This window comes from Lepidochelys kempii, chromosome 6 (assembly GCF_965140285.1).
Source record: "Lepidochelys kempii isolate rLepKem1 chromosome 6, rLepKem1.hap1, whole genome shotgun sequence".
Classification (NCBI taxonomy): Eukaryota; Metazoa; Chordata; order Testudines; family Cheloniidae; genus Lepidochelys; species Lepidochelys kempii.
Genome location: NC_136385.1, coordinates 65949347 through 65971623, shown reverse-complemented (window position 1 = coordinate 65971623; position 22277 = coordinate 65949347). Strand labels below are relative to the sequence as shown.

General features: G+C 45.8%; 1 protein-coding gene across 2 annotated transcripts in view; it reads right to left on the bottom strand.

Moving 5' to 3' along the window:
* The window catches only part of PLEKHD1 (pleckstrin homology and coiled-coil domain containing D1), a 47792-nt gene extending 26580 nt beyond the window's left edge, over positions 1-21212 (bottom strand). Inside the window, exons 1-2 of one of the 2 annotated variants that reach the window (XM_073348469.2) lie at positions 20697-21212; positions 907-1000 (exon numbers count right to left, since the gene is read on the bottom strand). In XM_073348469.2, the coding sequence (XP_073204570.1) occupies positions 907-1000; positions 20697-20845 (243 nt within the window). In that variant the 5' untranslated portion in view covers positions 20846-21212. Of the gene's footprint in view, positions 1-906; positions 1001-1815; positions 1860-20696 lie in introns of those variants that run through there. The other variant, XM_073348471.1, reaches the window with a different exon arrangement.
* Between the last annotated feature and the right edge of the window lie 1065 nt (positions 21213-22277).

Genomic DNA, 22277 nt, shown 5'->3' with positions numbered 1-22277 from the left:
GTGTTTGCGCACATCAAAGAGAGCCTCATCCCATCCACCTGAGCTGGGAGATTGGTGGCTGGGATACGTAGGCGATGGGGAACAGGAGCTGTTTTATCAGGGATGTGCAGATTTTCCCAATGGTCTAAAAGTTCTCCTGGAGAGCATAACAACAAGAGCTAAAATGAGGAGGGAGTGTCCTCAAGTGTAGCCCCCCCCCATTTTATTTCCCTACATAATTCTGTTTCCCACGTACATAATGCACCCATGGCTAGTGTGTCACTGCTTCCCAGTGCTGGATGGAATCAGACCTGCTGAAGGGCATGCGATTGTGTTGTCCTGGAGAAGCTGGAGATCCACAGAGAATAAGACTAATACCACTAACAGAAATACACATTCTGCTTCAGCTCAGGTGATAAAGCCCAGGGAGCTTAAAGATCCTGAGTCCTCTTCCCTACGCTGCAGGTGTGTGGTTTAGTGGGCTTCTAATCCACATATGTGACTATGAATTAATTACAGTTAGTGATAAGTAAAGCAATAAACTTCCTGATTAGCAGGCTAGCCTCGCAGAGACTATTCAAGTGGCTGCAGGATCGATGGTATGATGAGAAAATCGCTAAGGCTAGCCTCGCAGAGACTATTCAAGTGGCTGCAGGATCGATGGTATGATGAGAAAATCGCTAAAACAAGGCAGGGTATAAATCCAGTATCATGTTAGATTTATACCCTGCCAAGCAGCTGGTGTGGTAGTGGGGAACCTGAATTAATTTCAGTTTTCAGAAGGGGTTACTCCATGTCCCCATGCTTCTTGGAGGTTCCTCTGGATTTAATTACAAGGCTGGAGTCAGAGAACCTGCCTGTTATGCTCTCCAGGTGCCTGTGAGAGGCCAGGTGGAGTCAGAGGGGAAATAGCTGGGGGGTGCTCACCTTGGGATGGATATTGAAATACTTATTGCTTTCAAAGCTCTTCTTTTCACTCTCAGAATAGTAAAGCAGAAAACTCTCCTTGATGATGAAGAACCTGAAAGGGGGAAGAGAAGGAAAGCAATAAATTCCTACTAATAGTCATCCTTTAAAAAGCACTTACTTCATCAGAGCACTGAACAAACATTACCTAATTTACCCTTACAACAGCTCTCTCAGCTGCGAGGTTTTATTATTTCCATTCTATACATGGAAAAACCTAGGCAAAGAGAGGTTAAGTGACTTGCTCCAGGTCATTGGGCAACTCAAATTTATGCTTGGCATAAGAGGGTTGGCCACTGTCATGGACAATAGAGTTGTAGTAGTATATGCTAGGAGTGAAGTTGACCCGGTGAATCAGCATTAGAAGTGGGATTAGAACTTCAAAATTCCTTGTGCCCTGTCCTGTGCTCACTCCATTAAAGAATGGAAGATAGTTTCCCAGGAATTACTAAGCAGAGATCCCGGCAAAGTTGTCATTCTTTGTCATCCGGAAATACAAAGGAAATAAAGTCTTTGAAATATGTATCACATTAACTCTTTCTTGCCCTGTTTGGTTAGGTTTCACTATCCCCAGATGAACATGGTATGATAGGCGCAAAACATCACAGCTTCTGTAAAGGAAAAATCAGGCCTCCCTGATCTATTAGAATTCTTTGAGCATTGCCTCAAAATTGTGAATGAAGGAGCACCAGTTGTAATTTTTTGGGACTTTCAAAATGCTGTTGACAAAAGCCTCCCTCTGTTTAGGAATCCATGAGTTAAGAGATAAGGTACTGCAGTGTGCAGAAGCTGGCTACGAAACAAAACACAGAGAACAGGGTTAAATGGTCAATTTTCAACATGGTAAAACATAGGCCCAACATTTCATACCGGGGAGAAGTTATGACGCTTTATACCAGCTGAGGATCTGGTCTTAGGACTGGTGTTCTTCAGTACATTTATCAATAAGCTGCAAAAAAGGGGTGAACAGTGAAGTGGCAAAAATTGCAACACAACATTATGTAGATCAGTCAAATCTAGAGAAACCTGTGAGGAACTTCCAAGGGACCCGCCAAACTTAAGGGAAAGGACAACATGATAGCAGATGGAATCCAGTGTTGAAAACCATGGTAAGCAATATACATTGTAAGGAATAATTAATTCCCATATGAGCAGTTCAAATTTAAATGTAACTACTCAGGGAAGAGGCTAGTAGAGGTGGTTGAGGTGGGTGGTGGGAGGGAAGCGTCACTGTGGATAGCTCAACAATACCCTGTGATCAATGTGACACAACAGTCAGAACAGCAAAATCCCTAGTGGACTTAATGGAATCTCTAGCTTTTCTCCTTTTGGGGGGAAAATCCCCTCTGACTGGGTATTTTTTGTTTGCTTTATTTGTTGATTTGTTTGTTACAGGGCTTTATTTATTTTTTGAATATATTTTATTTCCTTTTAGCATGTTTGTTAACATATGTAAAGAATGAGATAGAAAATAATGCTGAAAGTATCAGAAGGCCCTTTTATAAAGCGATGGTACTCTCTCTGGTATGCTGAGTTCTCTTCTAGCTCACATGGGACATAACAGAAATAGAAGGGTTCCAGTGATGAGAGGCATGGAAAGACTGCCATACAAAGAGCAGATTTATGGGGACATGACAGAGGTTTAAAAAATAATTAGTGGCACAAAGAAGGTAAGCCTTTCCTTATACAAGAATCAGGGGATCCTTGACGAAAATGAAAGGCAACAAATTTGAAACTGATAAGAGGAAATATGTTTTTACACATTGCAAAACACACCTATGGAAGTCACTATCGCAAGGTCTGGAGGCCAAGAGCTTAGTAAAGTTCAAAAAAAGAATTAGATGTTTATATGAATAATGAAAATATTCCTGAGTTCCATTAGACAGGATTAAAAAAATGAGAAGCGTTATAACCTCACGTGTCAGGACATAAACCCGCCACTAACAGAGAGGGGTCAGGAAGAAACTTCCCCCTATGGGCAGGCTAATCCCATACTGATTTTTATGAATAATAATGTTTATTATAGTAGTGCCTAAGAGCCAAACAAGATGGGGACCCATTGTGCTAGGTGCTGTACAGATAGAGAGGAACACACAGTCCCTGCCCTGATGAGCTTACAATCTAAACAGTCAAGACAAACGTAGGATGGAGGAAGGGACAGGACACAGACAGAGTGAATAATGTGATGGCAGCAAATGGCCTGTTAGTGCCAGGACTGATTTTATTGGGGGGGTGGTGTTAGGAGGGGATCAACTAAATGGAAAAAAAGAGAAGGGAAGGGTAGAGGTGAGGGGGATGGGACAGGGAAGGAGAAGGTGAGAGGGGCAGGTGTGGAGTGAAGCTGAGGGTGAAGAGACTGGGGGTGGGGGAAGAAGGTTTAGAGCAAACAGCCAATCAGGACAGGGACAGAGAAAGCCCAGTCAACACCGTAGAAAGTTCTTTGAATGTCCAGAGGTCCCTGCTTTGGCCTCTTCTGCACCTGCCAGCTGGAGTCAGGCTGGATTCTCTCTGTGGTTTTTCCCCAAAGACACTTGGGGGAGGCACCCCCTGGACACTACTGCCCTCACACTGTGTGTGGGGTCTCCCCTACACGGTTCTGTGCTGGGGAAGGGGTAGATCCAGCTGGGCCCCATTTTACCCCCTCCCTCTAGTGTAAAGAGGAGAGGAGCCCTAGCATCATAGGCCTGTTAAATAATAATTAATAATAATAATAATTAATAACTGCATTCTTTGAACAATTCTTGCACCTTCCTCTGAAGCATCGGGTGCTGGCCAGTATCAGAGACCGGATACTGGGCTAGATGGACAATAACTCTGATCCAGAATGCCAGCTCCCATTTAACACACTCTGCCCACCACTGCAATGCAGACGTCTATCAGGTGGAACTAAGCAGCCGTGTCCTAGTACAGGACAGCCCAGCAATACTATGCAGCCGTTTAAGACAACAAGTGAACAATAATCTCCTACCGCACTGAAATTGCAGAGAGAATTTTGAATGAGGCAGAATGTAATTATCCAGCTCAGAATTTGGTCAGCGCTTCATCTTCTGAAAAGTGCCATGTGATCTTTAACAATGGCCAGTGGGTCAGTGCCCTGGCTTTACACCCAAAAGTTTTGTGAACATAACAAACAGTTTGAGAGGCTTGCCAAACCTCAGACTCCAGCCACTCCTGCCCAGGAGTATATTTTGGACTGTGTGCATTTCCAGAGTTAGGCAAGGTAAGGCAGTTTGCTGCATCAGCAGAACATAGCCCTTTTGATTCACACTCCCAGAGCCTCAGGCCTGGCTGGCTGCTCCGCATTCTGTTCCCCACACAAGCACCTGCTCCTGCACTCAGCCCAGCAGTATCTTTCTAGATCTAAGAGCACCACTCAGGGTAAACTCACTGCTTACTGATCATAGGGTCAAAGACGGGTCGTAGCTCCCTCTACAACAAATCATCTGAACAGAACCTGTTGACCACCGCTTCATTCTCATGCACCTGTTCCCCTCCAAGCAGTTACTAATTTCTCAACTTCTCAGAGGAGCCTTAGTAACACCATTCCTCCAGCTGGTAAAGCGATGGCTGGCCTGATCTGTAGCCACTGACAATGCTTTGTTGTACACTAGCTAACAGATGGCGATGTATGGGCAAGGCAGTTAGCACACACGCTCACAGAACCAGCACAGTACCTCGGTGCTGACCTCTGAACTGTTTTCTAAAGTTGCTCATTTAATATCTTCGCTGCTCTTCTTACTAGGCTCTTCTCTCTTGTGCTTGGAGTGCAAGCATTTAGTAGGCTACCTGCAAATTAGAATTAGAAAAAACAAGGGCCTTCACTGAGTGAGATTAAATTAAACTGCACAAGAAGTGGCATAAGAAATATCTTGAAACTGGAAAATCTCAGTCCTGAGGCCAGTGAGAAATGACAAAGGACTAAATGTTTTCTCTTCCCTCAGTGTTTCTAAAGATCTCAGGCTTATCCTGGTAATGATTATTATTGTGTTAAAGTTATGCCCAAGATGTGCTAGATGCTGGACTGCCCAGCTAGCTCACCACACTTTCGGTGGATCTTGACAACGCCCTCACAGGTGTCTCTAGAAATCTCATGTGTATCCCATGAGTTACCTCCTGACCCATGTCAGGGACCAGGGTTTACACTAATCCCTGGGGAAAGCACGGGGAGGGACTGAGAGACTCAGAGAAGGGAGGGGGCTGAGACATCCCCATGCCTCTAGCACTCTTTGCCATTACTGTTTCAAAAAGATCAAAGCCCATTTGCCAAAGCTGAACATGGCTCTGTGTGAACCCCTCCTGATGCAGTGATTCCATTTAGGTTTCACCTCTGGGTGATGGGATTTTCCAATACATTTACACTAATGGAAAATGCATCAGCATTTACTGCTGCAGCAGTTCCAGACCTGCTGGCACCCAGGGATTCATTCTACTTTGATAACTCTAAAGTGCCCTGTCATGGTGCCCAGGCAAGACATCAGAAATATCCATACCAGCTGACTAGCTCGTTTTGATCCCACAGCTCTTTGCCCCAGTCTTTTGTTCTTCTCCACTGCATGCCAGCATCCTAGCTATTTGCTTGTTTCCTCCACCTGTTACCCTTGATCATTAACCCAGACTGTAAGCTCTTTAGGTCAGGGTGTGACATTGCACTCTACATGATTTTATGAAAATATGCAAACGAGTGTGAATATAATGTATCTGGAATATGCTTCATGCAAAAGATGTCTTGTAAGGTATCATTACAAAGCTTATAATCTACTGAGTGTGGTCATCCTATTTGTATGTATGTATCATTCTTGTGTCCGAAACTAGAAATATGAAATAGAACTCTGAGGGCCTATTGTAGTTATGCAAAGTGTGGGCCATTAATGGTGGTTTGGAAGCTTGATGGCTCCCATGAACCAGGACAATTGACTGTGGATGGCTCTGTTTGCAGGCAGGTCTTTCTATGAGCCAGGCTGGGAGGAATGAAGGCTTGGGGTCCTGGTACTGGAATCCATCTTAAACCTGGTGCTTTTCCATTTAGGAGGAGAGGTGGGGACCCAGAGAGACAAAAGATTCCCGCGTTGTGCCAAAGCTATATAAGGGGTGGAACAGAACAAAGGGTGCTGCAATCATGAGAAATTCCCTAGCTACCACCTGAGCTGGAATAAGGATTGTACCAGGGGAAAGGATTGGGCCCAGACTAGGAAGGTGTCAAGTCTGTGATAGAAGCTTACTGAAACATCTCTGAGGGTGAGATTTCATCTGTAATCAGTTTCTTAATGTATTAGGCTTAGATTTGAGTGTTTTATTTTATTTTGCTTAGTAATTCACTTTGTTCTGTCTAAGTTTGGAACCACTTAAATCCTACTTTTTGTATTTAATAAAATCACTTTTTACTTATTAATTAACCCAGAGTATGTATTAATACCTGGAGGGGAAACAGCTGTGCATATCTCTCTATCAGTGTTATAGAGGGCAGACAATTTATGAGTTTACCCTCTGTAAGCTTTATACTGGGTAAAACGGATTTATTTGCGGTTTAGACCCCATTGGGAGCTGGGCATCTGAGTGTTGGAGACAGGAACACTTAAACTGTTTTCAGTTAAGCCTGCAGTTTTTGAGGGACGTTGTTCAGACCTGGGTCTGTGTTTGTAGCAGGCTAGAGTGTCTGACTCAAATCAGGCAGAGCACTGAAGTCCCAAGCTGGCAGGGAAAACGGGCTCAGAGGTAGTCTCGGCACATCAGGTGGCAGTCCAAAAGGGGGTTTCTGTGATCAAACCCATCACACAGGAGCTGTCTTTTTATTACAAGTTTCTACAGTGTCTAGCACTGTGAGGACTCGATGCCTGATTTGGATCTCACACCACTTCTGCAACAATTTTAAAAAAATATATTTTAAACATATCTTCTCCTGTAGGGCTTGCAACTCAAATGCTGCAGCACTCTGCTGCTAGCGCATGGAAATCAGAATGTGAAACTGACTGCCCACAAATACAAAATGGAGTGGTCTATTGCACTAAGAAAAATGCAAGCAGCAAACAGTGTAAATGGTGAAAAGTACATTAATTTTTTAAAAATTATTTCAGTTTCAACATCAGGTGTTATTTGCAACACAAGTAAGGACATTTTATTGTTATGTACATATAATTAATAAAAGTCAGCAGAGCCCCCCCTTTAAATCCAAGCTCTATAGTATTAGTTTTTCGGCTGCTTAGTGCTCCCAATAATCCCTATGATTTAGATTTTGCTCTGAGAAAACAGAGTTGAGTTCTGAGCAGTGCTGTGCTTCTGGGGGATTAAAGTCCTGGCCTCCAAGAGGTTGGCAGAATCCAGGGGGATTTGGAATGATAAATACATGAAATAGAATTCAATGATAAATAATACAATACACATGAATAATAATAAAGGAAAAGAAAACCATTTCAAACCTGGATTATTGATGGGCACCTCATGACATGTTACATGCTTATCTCATAGCCTCCCTTGTAGGGAGAGACCATCATCAATAAGATTGCCACTTTATAATCGTTGGCCTCTAGGACACAGTCATCACATCACTATGTAAGGACCCTGGGAGACCCTGAAGGGGAGTATGGCTAAGGCAGTGTGAAGAGGGGAGTGAAAGACCCAGAGAAGCCTGGGGGCTGTGAGAGAGACACCCAGCAGAGAGCTGAGAGACACAGAATGAACATAGGCAGTAAGTAGGGGCATCTTGGGGAATGGAAGGGAAAGACGGGGTGGTGGGGAGACAGGACAAGATTGTGGGAGGAGCAGGAAGGGAGACAGACAGACTGGCAGGAGAATGAAAGGGAAGGTGAGGGACAGGAGAGAAGAGCATGGAACAAACGAAAAACATGAAATGTTGCACAATGGAAACATTCACCCTTTGTATCTGTTTAGTCACCTTGGGCTCTTTGGCTCCCTATCCCCCAAATGTAAAACACTGCCATTGGGCCCCTCATGCCATTTGCCTGCAGAACCTCTCTTTTAAATCCACCCCTGTAGGTTACAGCAGATGAGTCCCTAAAATCCTATCTCAAGCGTTAGGCCCATACTACGAATGTCAGAAACAATTGGCTAGATGTCTCCCTAGTGTGACTTTACTGAATTCTCTTGCGTTACACCAGGGTTGAATTAGGCTCAGTGAGCAAGGTTCCCCTTGCACATCAATGTCACTGAAAGAACAATTTGACCCGGTTGTTTTATGTCACTTGGAATCCGCATGCCCAGCTCTCAGATTGGTTCCAGCTGCCATATTTGTTTCTAGCTCCAGCCAATCTCAAGGTAACAGCTGCTGAAATCATGTTGCAATTAAAGTAGGGAAGGAGAAGAAATTATAGTAATCAGAGTTAGGGGATTCAGGTGAAGGTCAGAGGCATTGTGCTCTTCTAGGATCAGAAAGCAAAGCTGCATCCCATTCAGAAGCTGAGGCTCCTGATCTCTGCTGACAAAGTGCCTTTTTTCTAGCACTGATGGCTAATGAGGTTGGTTAGTGAATGTCTGCAAAGTGTTTTGAGGCGATAACATGCCACACACTAAGTATCAGGATCATCAGACTTTAAAACCATCACTGGGGCTTTAGTCTCGCAGTGCTTTTTTGGCACTGGTCCAGGATTAAATACAGCAAGTCCCAGATGCTGGACCAGTATGATTGGCATTCCCTGAGGCTATCCCAGGAACACTTGGACAGTGGCGGCCTGAAAAACAAGTTAACTCGGAGGCGGCAGCACCTGTAATTTCTTCTGCCCCTCGGGATAGATATAGGCTTTCTTTGTCTGTCTTATATGCTGGTGAGTTCCAGCTGGAGAAGGAGACCGCAGTGAAGGCCATGCTATGGGGAACAGGTGCACAGATCACCGAAATAACACACCAGGAAGGGCGGGCTTTTGACTAACATTTTTCTCTCTCCCTCCAGGGCGGGGAGCCCACTGTGGCAGTCCTTTTCAGGGCAGCCACACAGTGAAAATCAGTCCTTGCAGCGCATACATTTGGACATTTACAGTGTGCTTTTAAGTAACACTTTTTAAAAAAAAAATCACCCTGCAGGTTGCCTGTGATTTTCAGAGCTGATGAGAGCACTGAAGACTGATGGCTTCTGTTTATCCACAGAGCAGCTACAGAAATAGCAGCACTTCTCAACCCTGCTTCTGCTCAAACCTGACTCCGGAGCTGGAGGGACCACATCCAACAAGGAGAGGGGAGTTCAATCTCCAAGGCCCATTAACGACCTTGACCTCTGCTGAAATGGCCACACGGTGCCAGTCAGTGCTGGTGGGTTTGGGATGGGGAGCTCACATTTGTCCACTAGGAGTTAGATTGAGACACCCCCTGGCTCTCAATTTCGTTCCTTGTAGATCACCAGATAGGTGTGAGATGGTAACAACCTGCAGACGCTGCCAGCTTAGGCCTCGATCCTGCAATAGTTAGAGCACAGTGGGCTGCTGCCCCTACACAGAGCCCCATCTATTGCAAGGGGCTCCACCTGGACACAGCAGGCTGGCCCACGTGCTACCACCTGCAGGGTCAGAGCCCTAGGCAGCAGTCAGACAGGCAAACTAAGCTGGGAAAGCCTCTTCATCGCTTCTAATCCCTTCAGTCCCCTGGGAATAAACATTCTCATTGCCACTGTTTTTTCTGAGCTGCCAGTACCTGTAGTAGCCATCCTGCTGGAAACCAGGCCATGTGCAACCTCAGCAGTATTAGCTCCCTAGGGCAAGCAAGACTTGGTACTCCCTCCTAATTGCTCCATGTATGTTCCAGCTCAGCAACAGCCTGGGACCCTGACTGCCTCTTCCCTGGGTCTGCTCAGCCACTGTCAGCAGGCAGGAGAGGATCGATTTAGTTGTTGGAGGTATTGGGAGTCCTGGAGTCCTGGGCAGGGGTCTGGTTGCTCAGCAGGTGGTAGCAGGATGGTCAGACTGCGGGGAGCATACACGTAACGCTGGAGATGGGGATGAAAAGGACACACGCTCCTGCCCTGCTCTCCTACTGATGAGCCCCTCAGTGCAGCAATAGGTCTTGGGCATTTCACTCTGGCTCCACTCCCGCCGTCGGCATTAGTGTTGTAGTATCCGTGGCAGGGAAAGGGGTTGAGCTGCTAGTTGGGAACCATGGGAGGAATAAGCAGCTGCAGGGAGAAGAGGGGGGAAATCACAAGTCAGGCAGCAGAAATTTCTTTCCAAAGTTGCTCTGTACCACAGCAGTCACCCAACTTGGACTTGACCGGTCAAAAGCGCCACCAGTGTCCAGTCAGGGAACCAAGACTGCTGCTTCTCTCTCAGGGGGCTGCTGGGAAGGGAGCTCTTTTCCACTGAAAGACGTTGCATTGCCTGAGGCATTAATCTCTCCCTCTCCTCCTGGCTGGAGAGGATGCTGCTAATATCACTTCAGATTATTGCTTATACAAAGCACAGCACACAGATGTCACAATAATGACAGATGAACTCAGGCTGTCAGCCTTGTTCCAGTACCAGACCTCCCTCAGCCACTGTGGATCAGTAACAGAGACAAGCAACCAAATGAAATAACTTGGTCTTTGCCACAGTATAGGTTGGTAGATTGAGACAGCCCTTTTCTCTGCTGTTTTTCCCTATAGCCCTCTGATTCTCCACTGCCTTGTACCCTCAGCAGTTATTTACACCTGTGCAAAGTGAGCGTACTGTTCTGATCTTATGTAAATGGCTACACCAGGGGCAAAGCAGTGAAGAATCAGGTCCATTCTCGCTCATTTATACACACATGGCCAAATCTAGTAGTCTTTATACAGGCAAAGCTCTCATTGACTTCAACAGGAATTTTGCCTAAGCCAGCACTGCAGGATTTGGACCACATGCCCCAACTCCTTGTCCCTAAACTCATTCAGTCACAAGCACTTAGTTTGATGGAGCCGGGTATTGTCAATGAAGATTCTTCAGGGGGTCAGAAGCTGAATTCCTCCTTATACTGGTAGATGGATTAATTACCATTAATCTGTGTTTGCTCCATTCCAACCCCTGTCTTTGATAGTCCCAGGGCAGGAAAGAGCATTTCCGCTGTTGATGATGAGACAGGAGGTGGGGAGGGCAGTGTGGTGTATGCACATATGGAGAGTGATGGGAGGGCTGCATAATAAAATGCTAACTAAGGGAACTCATCTAGGAAAACTTGTTTTTCCAGCTGGCCTGCATCCAACATTTGCTGACACTCTGCTACAAATGATGCTCTGACTTCAGAAGGTCTCCCCCTACTTGCTTTTTAACCCTGTTTGCCCCTCCACCCAAATTGGCTCTATGCTATCTGGCTATAACAACTGCACAGGGTCTAGATGAGGTGGAAGGTGGCTATTATCATCAGCGTTCCAACATAAAAGGTGTTAATTATTACTCCCAAGTCCCCCTGCACTCTGCAGCCAGTTAGACCTACTTTCTTTGACAAGGTCCCTGGGCTCTGCAGCTCTCTGGTGCAGCAGGCTGGGAGCTCTAAGGCATCTTCCTTTACATTTAAAATTGAAGTTTTTAATTAAATATGAAAAATTAATAATAAAATCAGTTCTCTATCCCTTCTGTTTATTTTTAATAGTAAATTCTCCTCCAGGAGAGGGTTGTTTGTGACAGGGATAAGGGAAATAGTTAACCATGTAGAAACCAGATCTCAGAGTTGTTAACCCATTGAGACGCCTAGGGGCAGTTCACACCTCTCCAAACTATTATTTCAGGCTGTCTGCAAATTCAGGAAGAAAAAACTGCTACAGTCTACATATCCTGTTCTCAAGATTATTTTCAGAACCACAAGGACCAGAATTTTTAAAAAATGAAATCTTGGATGCTTGAACACATTTCTGTGGCAAAAAGGTGAATTGTATGTCAAATTCCACGTGTGGAATCACCAAATAGGAACCCCATCTGCCCTGCCCCATTATGGGATCATAGTAATCAGACATGAGATCCCATTAGAGCAGTGATTCTCAAAGTGTGGTCCATAAAGGGCTGGTGATCTGCAAAATAAATATTTCCAGGTGGCCCACACAGCTGATTCTGAAACAAAGATGGAACCTGTGTTGGTCTTCAGGCAACGACAGTTCCTACTAGATGCAGCTCTTCTAACAAACCTCCAGAGACTGTTTAGGCCAACTAGACTCCAAACAAAATTAATTCTTTTTTGCATCCTCTGCAGCAGCTTCACGGCTCCCTTAATCAACTGTTTCTTTGTTGTAAATTCAACCATGATTCAAAGTGAGAGGAAGCAAACCACAGAAAAGGACAGAGCCAAAAAGCTTCTGTTGTCTGGGAAGACTGGAGCATTGAGCACTGCTGGAAAGAGGGTAAATTTGGTCCTAATAGATCTAAAGCCCTTTATACGTGGAGAGTAAATAAACAGCAGAGGTACAAGGTGGAGGTAGGTAACTGCCCGTGACTCATTACATTGAATTTATCCTAGCTCCTTACCACTGGGATATTACATTTCCTGGAGGAAGGTGACATTGGGGGTGGAGCAGGAGATGGTGCATGAGAAGGTCCTTCTGAAGGAGTGGTCCACAACATGAAAGAGTTTATTACCACTGTAATAATGAGGGTCCTGATCCTGTCAGGCGCTGAGTGCCACCTACTCCACCTAATTTCAAAGGGAAGTCAGGACACTCAGTGTCTTGTGGGACAGGGCTCGATATCATCAAGTCCATCCCCATACAAGGTATGACTGAGCCTTGATCCTGCACGGAGCTCTGTGCAGGTGAACCCCTGCAGCCCCACAGAGCCCCACTGAAGTCAATAGGACAGGGGGCAGGTGCAAGGGCCTGCCCATACATACGAGTTTGCAGAAGCAGGACTTTAGATGGTCCCCTCATACATACCAGCTCAGGGCCGGATCCACATCCACACTCCACTCCAGTGGCAGCAAAGGGGACTCAGGAGATCTGGGCTGTTCCTTATGCTGGAATATAATTTCCTGGTTGACCTTGGACAAGTCACTTTGCCTTTTGGTTTCTCAACTCCTGGTCTGCAATATAGGCTTGATGAGAATATTCCCCTGCCTCACAGAGGGGGTTGCAAGGATGAATCAAATGTGAGTGAGGCACTCAGCCATCGTGGTGATAAGTGCTGTATAAATGCCAGCTGCTGCTGTTTGACCCGAGCGCTAGTCAAAGTTGGGGGCCCGGTGGGTGTTCCAGTTGGAGCAGAAATTGGTGGTAGTCAGGTATTTCTCTGTACATTCTTTGTAAATCAAATTGCACTAAATTCCTGTGTCTCTGAACTCAAAAGGAATCAAATAGTGGGAAATAGCTGCTTTTGCTCACAGCACCAAGAACACTGTTTTCAGCCTGCTACCTGACCCAAAAACCTCTCCTCAGGTTTCTTCTGGGGTCAGCCACATGCTTTTAGCTACTCCTTCAGGCTGCCTCTGAATCTGTTCTTGTCTAAGATCAGCATCTTTGAGATCTCTCCTCCCCACCTTCCATGGCCCTACTGAAAACCATTTTCAGCCCATAGCACCAAGGCAGGTGCACACACAGCTATTGTGTAAGGCAGTGGTTCTCAACTGTGGTCCGCCGCTTGCTTAGGGAAAGCCCTGGTGGGCTGGGCTGGTTTGTTTACCGGCCACGTCCACAGGTTCGGCCAATCGTGGCTCCCACTGGCCGCAGTTCGCTGCTCCAGACCAATGGGAGCTGCAGGAAGGGTGGTCAGCACGTCCCTCGGGCCGAGCCACTTCCCGCAGCCCCCATTGGATGGGCACAGCGAACCTCGGCCAGTAGGAGCCGCGATCGGCCGAACCTGTGGACGCAGTAGGTAAACAAACTGGCCCAGTGCGCCAAGGGCTTTCTCTGAACAAGTGGTGGACCACAGCTGAGAACCACTTGTCTAAGGCTATGTCTACACTAGCACTTTTGTCGGTGTAACTTATGTTGCTGAGGGGTGTAAAAAAACACCCCTCTGAGAGATGCTCTCCTGCTGACATAGCTACCGCTGCTCACTGGGAATGGTTTAATTATGCCAGTGGGAGAGCTCTCTCCTGTCAGCTTAGAGCATCTTCACCAGAAACGCTACAAAGAGGCAACTGCGCCTCCATAAGTGGTGTCGTGTAGACATAGCCAAAGTTTCACCCAACCAATCAGTAAAATGTTGTTGCCCATGTCCGGAGTGACCTGCCTGATCAAGTAGCCCATGGACATCCCTGAGTCCCCCCCTCTACATATGTTTCTTTCCAGTCTCTCCAGCAATGACCTTCGTACAACCCTATAAAGCAGAAACCAACACGTGAAGCATGCAGCTCTAGCAGGTGCGCACCTTTAGCTGTGTAAACCTTCTTCCCTCATCTCCTGATCTGGTCTCTCCCCACATCACATGATGTCATACTTCACTTAGGTTGTAGGCACCTCAGGGCAGGGAATGGGCCTTTAGGTTTTATGCAAGGTGCAATGCAAATAGTAACAAACAAACAATAATAATAGGATTTCATAACAACAAAGCCTTCGCCATAATCAACAAGACCACTAGTGCATCAAGTCACCTGTCTCCAGCATTGACCAATAATATCCATTGAATTAAATTAAGATGAAAAACACCTGGTCCCCCTACCCTCTGACCTAATATACCTGACCAAGGATGTTTTGTTATACTGGGGGTTGGTGGATTATTTCTTGAGCCTCAGTATGATCAGTTTACACAAGCCTGCAAGAGATGATTTCACAGTAAAACCCTTCTGTGCTTGAGAAAGTAATGCTAGTTCTACCGAGAACTTCAAGAGCTAGCATCTTTAAGCAGAAACTGGTGACACGGCATCTTAAAATCCAGCCCTCTGCAAATCCTGACATGTTAAAAGCCCTGAGAGCTCTGCAAGGAATTGCCATCTGTAATGTGCACTGATGCAAATGCACATCCAAACTGCGAGGCTTGCAGGAGGGAAGACAGCAAAAAGAAACACGGGATGGGAAAGTCTGAGAAAGATTCAACAGGCTGCAGAACCTGAAAGCCTCAGCAAGTTTATGTCCCATTTTCTTCCAACGGTTCCTCTGACTTCCCTTCCCCTGCTCAAACTCTCTTTTTGTCTTCCAGGACCCCAGTGCCACTCCATTTTTGCTTTTCTTCGAGACCCCTTGCTTTCAAGTCCCCTGTAACCTCTTGCTCCTATGCCCCAGCCTTCCATATGCTTCACTTCCAGGCATCTCCCTTTCCTTCCTAGGGTACGTCTTCACTGCACCAGAGTCAGCCCAGGCTCTTATGCAGGTTCTAGCCCCAACCCCCCTACCAACCACACAGCAAACCACCTGACCCAGGGTTGGCAGTCCTTTAAGACTGAGCTAGCTTACTCGGCTGGGTAGAGTGGGGTGTGAAAGTCCGGGATTAACTTTCATTCACTGGAACTCACCCACTTTGCAGTGAGGATGTAGGCAAAAGAGTCACCCAAGTGCTGACAGTCCTCCAAAGCCTTCCCACAGTTCTCTGCAGAAGATAGACAATTTCTCTTGCAGTTGACATAACTGACTGGAAAAGAATCCTAGAGCATCTCAGTGCAAAGAACCATGGGCTATGCCCACAGACACACATGGGCAAGTACAGAAATGTGAGGACACAGTAATGCAAGTAGGGCTTTGAAATGGGGCCAGTTGCCCCCGGGCTAAGTGAACCTGGGTGCTCAGACCTGGGTGGTAATCACCCACGCTAACTGCCATGAAGCCATACCCTCACGCATCTCCCCATTCTCTTCATGCCTCCTGGCTTCCTCTTGTTCCCTTTCACCATTTACCCCAGCCTCCTGACTTCAGGATACCCAATCAATTCCTTTCCTTCCAAGCCCAAATCCCTCCCCATTTCTTTTCTCCCAGAGTACCTCAGAGTTCCAGCTGCAGCAAACATTCCATCCCATCGCATTGCTGGCTCATGAGCGTCACCTCTTGCCCCCTGCTATCACTAAAATATTTACAACTCGCTGCCGAAGGGGGTGACTTCTAGGAATAGAACAGTGTTAAATAAATAATGACTCAAACGTCGGATAGAGTTGGACAGTTTGGTTGCAAGAGATTCTGATTGAGAGGAAATGAGCGTGTTAAGGACTCTTTTTAATCTGTGTCAAATATAAAGGGAAGGGTAAACCCCTTTAAAATCCCTCCTGGCCAGAGAAAAAAATCCTCTCACCTGTAAAGGGTTAAGAAGCTAAAGGTAACCTCACTGGCACCTGACCAAAATGACCAATGAGGAGACAAGATACTTTCAAAAGCTGGGAGGAGGGAGAGAAACAAAGGGTCTGGTCTGTCTGTCTATATGCTGCTTTGCCGGGGATAGACCAGGAATGGAGTCTTAGAACTTTTAGTAAGTAATCTAGCTAGGTATGCGTTAGATTATGATTTCTTTAAATGGCTGAGAAAAGAATTGTGCTGAATAGAATAACTATTTCTGTCTGTGTATCTTTTTATAACTTAAGGTTTTGCCTAGAGGGGTTCTCTATGTTCTGAATCTAATTACCCTGTAAGGCACCTACCATCCTGATGTTACAGGGGGGATTTCTTTACTTCTATTTACTTCTATCTCTATTAAAAGTCTTCTTGTAAGAAAACTGAATGCTTTTTCATTGTTCTCAGATCCAAGGGTCTGGGTCTGTAGTCACCTAGGCAAATTGGTGAGGCTTTTTACCAAACCTTGTCCAGGAAGTGGGGTGCAAGGTTTTGGGAAGTATTTTGGGGGGAAAGACGTTTCCAAACAGCTCTTCCCCAGTAACCAGTATTTGTTTGGTGGTGGTAGCAGCCAATCCAAGGACAAAGGGTGGAATATTTTGTACCTTGGGGAAGTTTTGACCTAAGCTGGTAAAGAGAAGCTTAGGAGGTTTTTCATGCAGGTCCCCACATCTGTACCCTAGCATTCAGAGTGGGGAAGGAACCTTGACAATCTGCCTTGAAGGAGATCTTGCCCTTGGTTATTCTCTCTTGCTGGGAAAACACCAATCCTTGGCTCTTTTCAGCAGCACAATCACGTTTGTTTTGAAACATAATTCATGTAAAAAGAAAAGGAGGACTTGTGGCACCTTAGAGACTAACCAATTTATTAGAGCATAAGCTTTCGTGAGCTACAGCTCACTTCCTCAGATGCATATCGTGGAAACTGCAGCAGGCTTTATATATACACAGAGAATATGAAACAATACCTATTCCCACCCCACTGTCCTGCTGGTAATAGCTTATCTAAAGTGATTTCCAGCACAAATCCAGGTTTTCTCACCCTCCACCCCCCCACACAAATTCACTCTCCTGCTGGTGATAGCCCATCCAAAGTGACAACTCTTTACACAATGTGCATGACAATCAAGCTGGGCTATTTCCTGCACAAATCCAGGTTCTCACATCCCCCCCACCCCCATACACACACAAACTCACTCTCCTGCTGGTAATAGCTCATCCAAACTGACCACTCTTCAAGTTAAAATCCAAGTTAAACCAGAACATCTGGGGGGGGGGGGGGTAGGAAAAAACAAGAGGAAACAGGCTACCTTGCATAATGACTTAGCCACTCCAAGTCTCTATTTAAGCCTAAATTAATAGTATCCAATTTGCAAATGAATTCCAATTCAGCAGTTTCTCGCTGGAGTCTGGATTTGAAGTTTTTTTGTTTTAAGATAGCGACCTTCATGTCTGTGATCGCGTGACCAGAGAGATTGAAGTGTTCTCCGACTGGTTTATGAATGTTATAATTCTTGACATCTGATTTGTGTCCATTTATGTCCATTTATTTGTGTCCACCATGATTTCAACAATTTCCATCCCACCACCAACCTCAGCCTGGTCCAGTCCACACAAGAGATCCACTTCCTGGACACTACAGTGCTAATAAACAATGGTCACATAAACACCACCCTATACCGGAAACCTACTGACCGCTATTCCTACCTGCATGCCTCCAGCTTTCACCCTGACCACACCACACGATCCATTGTCTACAGCCAAGCTCTGCGATACAACCGCATTTGCTCCAACCCCTCAGACAGAGACAAACACCTACAAGATCTCTGTCAAGCTTTCTTACAACTACAATACCCACCTGCAGAAGTAAAGAAACAGATTGATAGAGCCAGAAGAGTTCCCAGAGGTTACCTACTACAGGACAGGCCTAACAAAGAAAATAACAGAACGCCACTAGCCGTCACCTTCAGCCCCCAACTAAAACCCCTCCAACGCATTATTAAGGATCTACAACCTATCCTAAAGGATGACCCAACACTCTCACAAGTCTTGGGAGACAGGCCAGTCCTTGCCTACAGACAGCCCCGCAACCTGAAGCAAATACTCGCCAACAACCACTTACCACACAACAGAACCACTAACCCAGGAACTTATCCTTGCAACAAAGCCCGTTGCCAACTGTGCCCACATATCTATTCAGGGGACACCATCACAGGGCCTAATAACATCAGCCACACTATCAGAGGCTCGTTCACCTGCACATCCACCAATGTGATATATGCCATCATGTGCCAGCAATGCCCCTCTGCCATGTACATTGGTCAAACTGGACAGTCTCTACGTAAAAGAATAAATGGACACAAATCAGATGTCAAGAATTATAACATTCATAAACCAGTCGGAGAACACTTCAATCTCTCTGGTCACGCGATCACAGACATGAAGGTCGCTATCTTAAAACAAAAAAACTTCAAATCCAGACTCCAGCGAGAAACTGCTGAATTGGAATTCATTTGCAAATTGGATACTATTAATTTAGGCTTAAATAGAGACTTGGAGTGGCTAAGTCATTATGCAAGGTAGCCTGTTTCCTCTTGTTTTTTCCTACCCCCCCCCCCCAGATGTTCTGGTTTAACTTGGATTTTAACTTGAAGAGTGGTCAGTTTGGATGAGCTATTACCAGCAGGAGAGTGAGTTTGTGTGTGTATGGGGGTGGGGGGGATGTGAGAACCTGGATTTGTGCAGGAAATAGCCCAGCTTGATTGTCATGCACATTGTGTAAAGAGTTGTCACTTTGGATGGGCTATCACCAGCAGGAGAGTGAATTTGTGTGGGGGGGTGGAGGGTGAGAAAACCTGGATTTGTGCTGGAAATCACTTTAGATAAGCTATTACCAGCAGGACAGTGGGGTGGGAATAGGTATTGTTTCATATTCTCTGTGTATATATAAAGCCTGCTGCAGTTTCCACGATATGCATCTGAGGAAGTGAGCTGTAGCTCACGAAAGCTTATGCTCTAATAAATTGGTTAGTCTCTAAGGTGCCACAAGTCCTCCTTTTCTTTTTGCGAATACAGACTAACACGGCTGTTACTCTGAAACAAATAATTCATGTAACAAATGTATGTAGGCGAAGCTGCGGTTACTTATCACAAAGCACCTCCCAGAAAATAATACCTCAGTTTGCAGAAAAATGTTGAAGTACACACAAAGGTGTGTGTGTGTGTGGGGGGGGTGGCCTTCTGCGGCCTTGTGCAAAAGACTTAACCACTGTATGCCTCAGTTTCCCCAGCTGTAAAATGGGACTAAATAAATAAATAACTCTGCCTTTTACAGTGCTCTCCCACAGGTGGTGGCAAAACCCCTTTCTGGGGAAGAACTGTCATCTCCTTTTTACAGAAGGGGAAGCTGAAACTCAGAAAGGTTAAGTCACTTGCATAAGACCACAAAGCAAATCACTGACAGTAGCAGGAGAGAAATACAGGTCTCCTGACTGCCAGGTCGAGATCTGAACTGTTAGACCACAATTCGGACGGATAATGGTATTTCCCTGCTTCTCGTGGTGTTGAAAGACTTAATCTGTTTGAGTGTGTAACATATTGAGAGCCTTAAACAGAAGGTGCAATAAAAGTGTGAAGTGTTATAAGAAGAGCATATATATGTAAATAGTCACCTTTTGTTATTTGAAGGTCACCAGAAATTTTTTAAAAATGTAGTGAAACTTACACTGAAATAGCATCAACTTTAAACAAACAAAAAACCACCCACTGCTTCTGTAGTAAAGTACACACTTTTACCCAGATAATAAGTAACAAAGGTATAGCCACCTACAAACTTCCTGGTCACCAGTATGCAACACACTATGCCAACTTTATAGCAACAGTGAGGATAGAACTTGTACTCTCCCTCTTCAGAAGCAGAAAGAGAATCTCTTTTTGCTGTTAGCAGTATAGCACCTATGACTCAGAGTGAAGCAGTTCTGATTGCAACCCCCAGAAAGCAGCAGTACACATACACACTAGCCAAGTATCTCAAGGAGCTTTACAAACACTAATGAATCAAGCCTCAACTCCAGAACAAGGTAGAGAAGCAACCTCGGCCGCTATCACACAATTATCACACTAAAAGAAAAGGAGGACTTGTGGCACCTTAGAGACTAACCAATTTATTTGAGCATGAGCTTATCACATGCACACACTATAATATCACACTATAACATTTGGAACCAGTTCCAATGCTGAAGTGATGTGTATACAGCACAGGGGTGAAGCAGGGCTAGAAGGAAACTGGCTGAGATGCCCGGTGTGTACAGCAGTCTCAGAATGGGGGAGCTGTCCCCAGAGGTTCACACTGCTAATCTAACCCCTGCCTCTGAGCCCTCCCTATCCCACTTGGAGCCTGCCTGTGTATCCTTCCCTGCTCACCCAATGGCTCTTTCAGAGATTCACCCAAACCCATCTAACTGAATACTTAATTTTATCCTCTCTGCCCCAGCTTGTCAACCCCTCAGAGGGTCTAGCTGCTTATCTATCCCTCCCCTCCCCCCTTGAACTCTGCATTTTCCACTGAACAGACAGAGAGTCCTGCAGTGACTGCACCTCATCACAGCCAAATCCTGCATCTTACCTTCTGGACCATTTGGCAGACTGCCTCCCAAAGGGTCTCTTCCAGAGCACGCCATACAGCTGCACTTTGGTGCTGATATCCAAGACATCCGAGTCTGCCTGTTCCATGGATGGAGAGGGGGAGACAGAGTTGGATTTTGAAGTGAACATCGTAGATGGATTTTATTCTAACTCTCCCCCTTTGCCTGGCAGCTCAGGGAATCCAATTAAATGCAACGACCCAGAAGGACATTACCAGCCACTCCAACAGAGAGACTGAGGCTATGGTTTAAATCAATAACAGGACTGCTCAATGCTCAGGCGATAATTCTCCCCCGATGCAGAGATGATGAAAGTGTCTTCATTTTGTATCACTTTGTGATGCATTACGGAGAGCGCAAAGGTCCCAGCCCATGAGTCAGAGGGCTGAATAGAGCCACAGACCAGGAATACAGAGAGAGAGCGCGCACACTCAGAAATAATGCAGCAAGCCTAATTATCTGAGTGAGAGCCAGGGTGTAAGGATGGTTATTGCACTGAACACTCAGAAGCCCCAGATCGGAGTCAGAGGAGACAGTCTGCAAATTGCCAGGCTTGTTTCTGTGACACATGCCCCCAAAGTCTTGTGCCTGCTCATGAGTTCTTCTGATTGGCTCATGGGGCAAGGTGAGCAGAGTGGGTGTGAATCAGTGAGCTCCAATCAGACTTCCTCATCTATTTGGAGAGGTTTCCTTTCTGTGCCAGCCTGGAAGCCAGTGGGTAGGGTTCAAATGCTTGCTCTGGTTTGAATGGGTATTGTCCATGACACCAGTCTCATTCTTCCTTAAAGGGCCATTGCCAGCAATAAAATAATCTCTTGTACAACTCATCAATCCCAATTCTGGGACTTGGGACACATTAGGCTTTCTGCTGCTCCCTGGAGAGCTTCACCACTCCATTCATTTCCTCTGACTCCATCGCCAATGAACAGCTCCCCAGCCATTGCCCACCCCACACAAAGTCCCTCCAAGAAACACTTCTTCCCCAGGGCTCACAAGAAACCACAGCATAATGTTGTTCCAAGTTCCTGCATTCCGCATCCTGCCTTCTCTGTCTGTCTCTGACATTGTTAGATCTTTGAGGAGGGATTACCTTGGTTTTATCTTGCCCAGTGCTGAGGGCACATTGATGGCAGCATCTAACAAATGATAAAGAAAAGAAGTTAGAAGTATTATATTAATAAGTTTTGTGAACTGGTAAAATCAGAGTGAAAGCTGGTGACATCTAGTCGGGGTAGGCAAACCCAGCATACTGTTCCTATTCTCTCTACGTTGAGTCCCTTCTGTTGCATTACTTTACATCTCTTTCTAGACCTGTCCCTGAACAGTGCCAAGAACATGCAGCTCCAGCTGCAGTCAATGGGACTTTGAGTGCTCAGCCCCCCTCAGGATCAGGCCCACAATGAGGTGTGTGAAGACCACTGAAAACCAAAGCAGGCCCTGCCTCCTGTGCATCCTTTGCCTGTGCTGGGTGCCTCTGGGTCCCTGTGGAGCAGGCAAGCACATCACTCAGGTGGGCTGCTACATTGACTGCACCTGAAATGTGGAGACCTGAAGCAACTCTT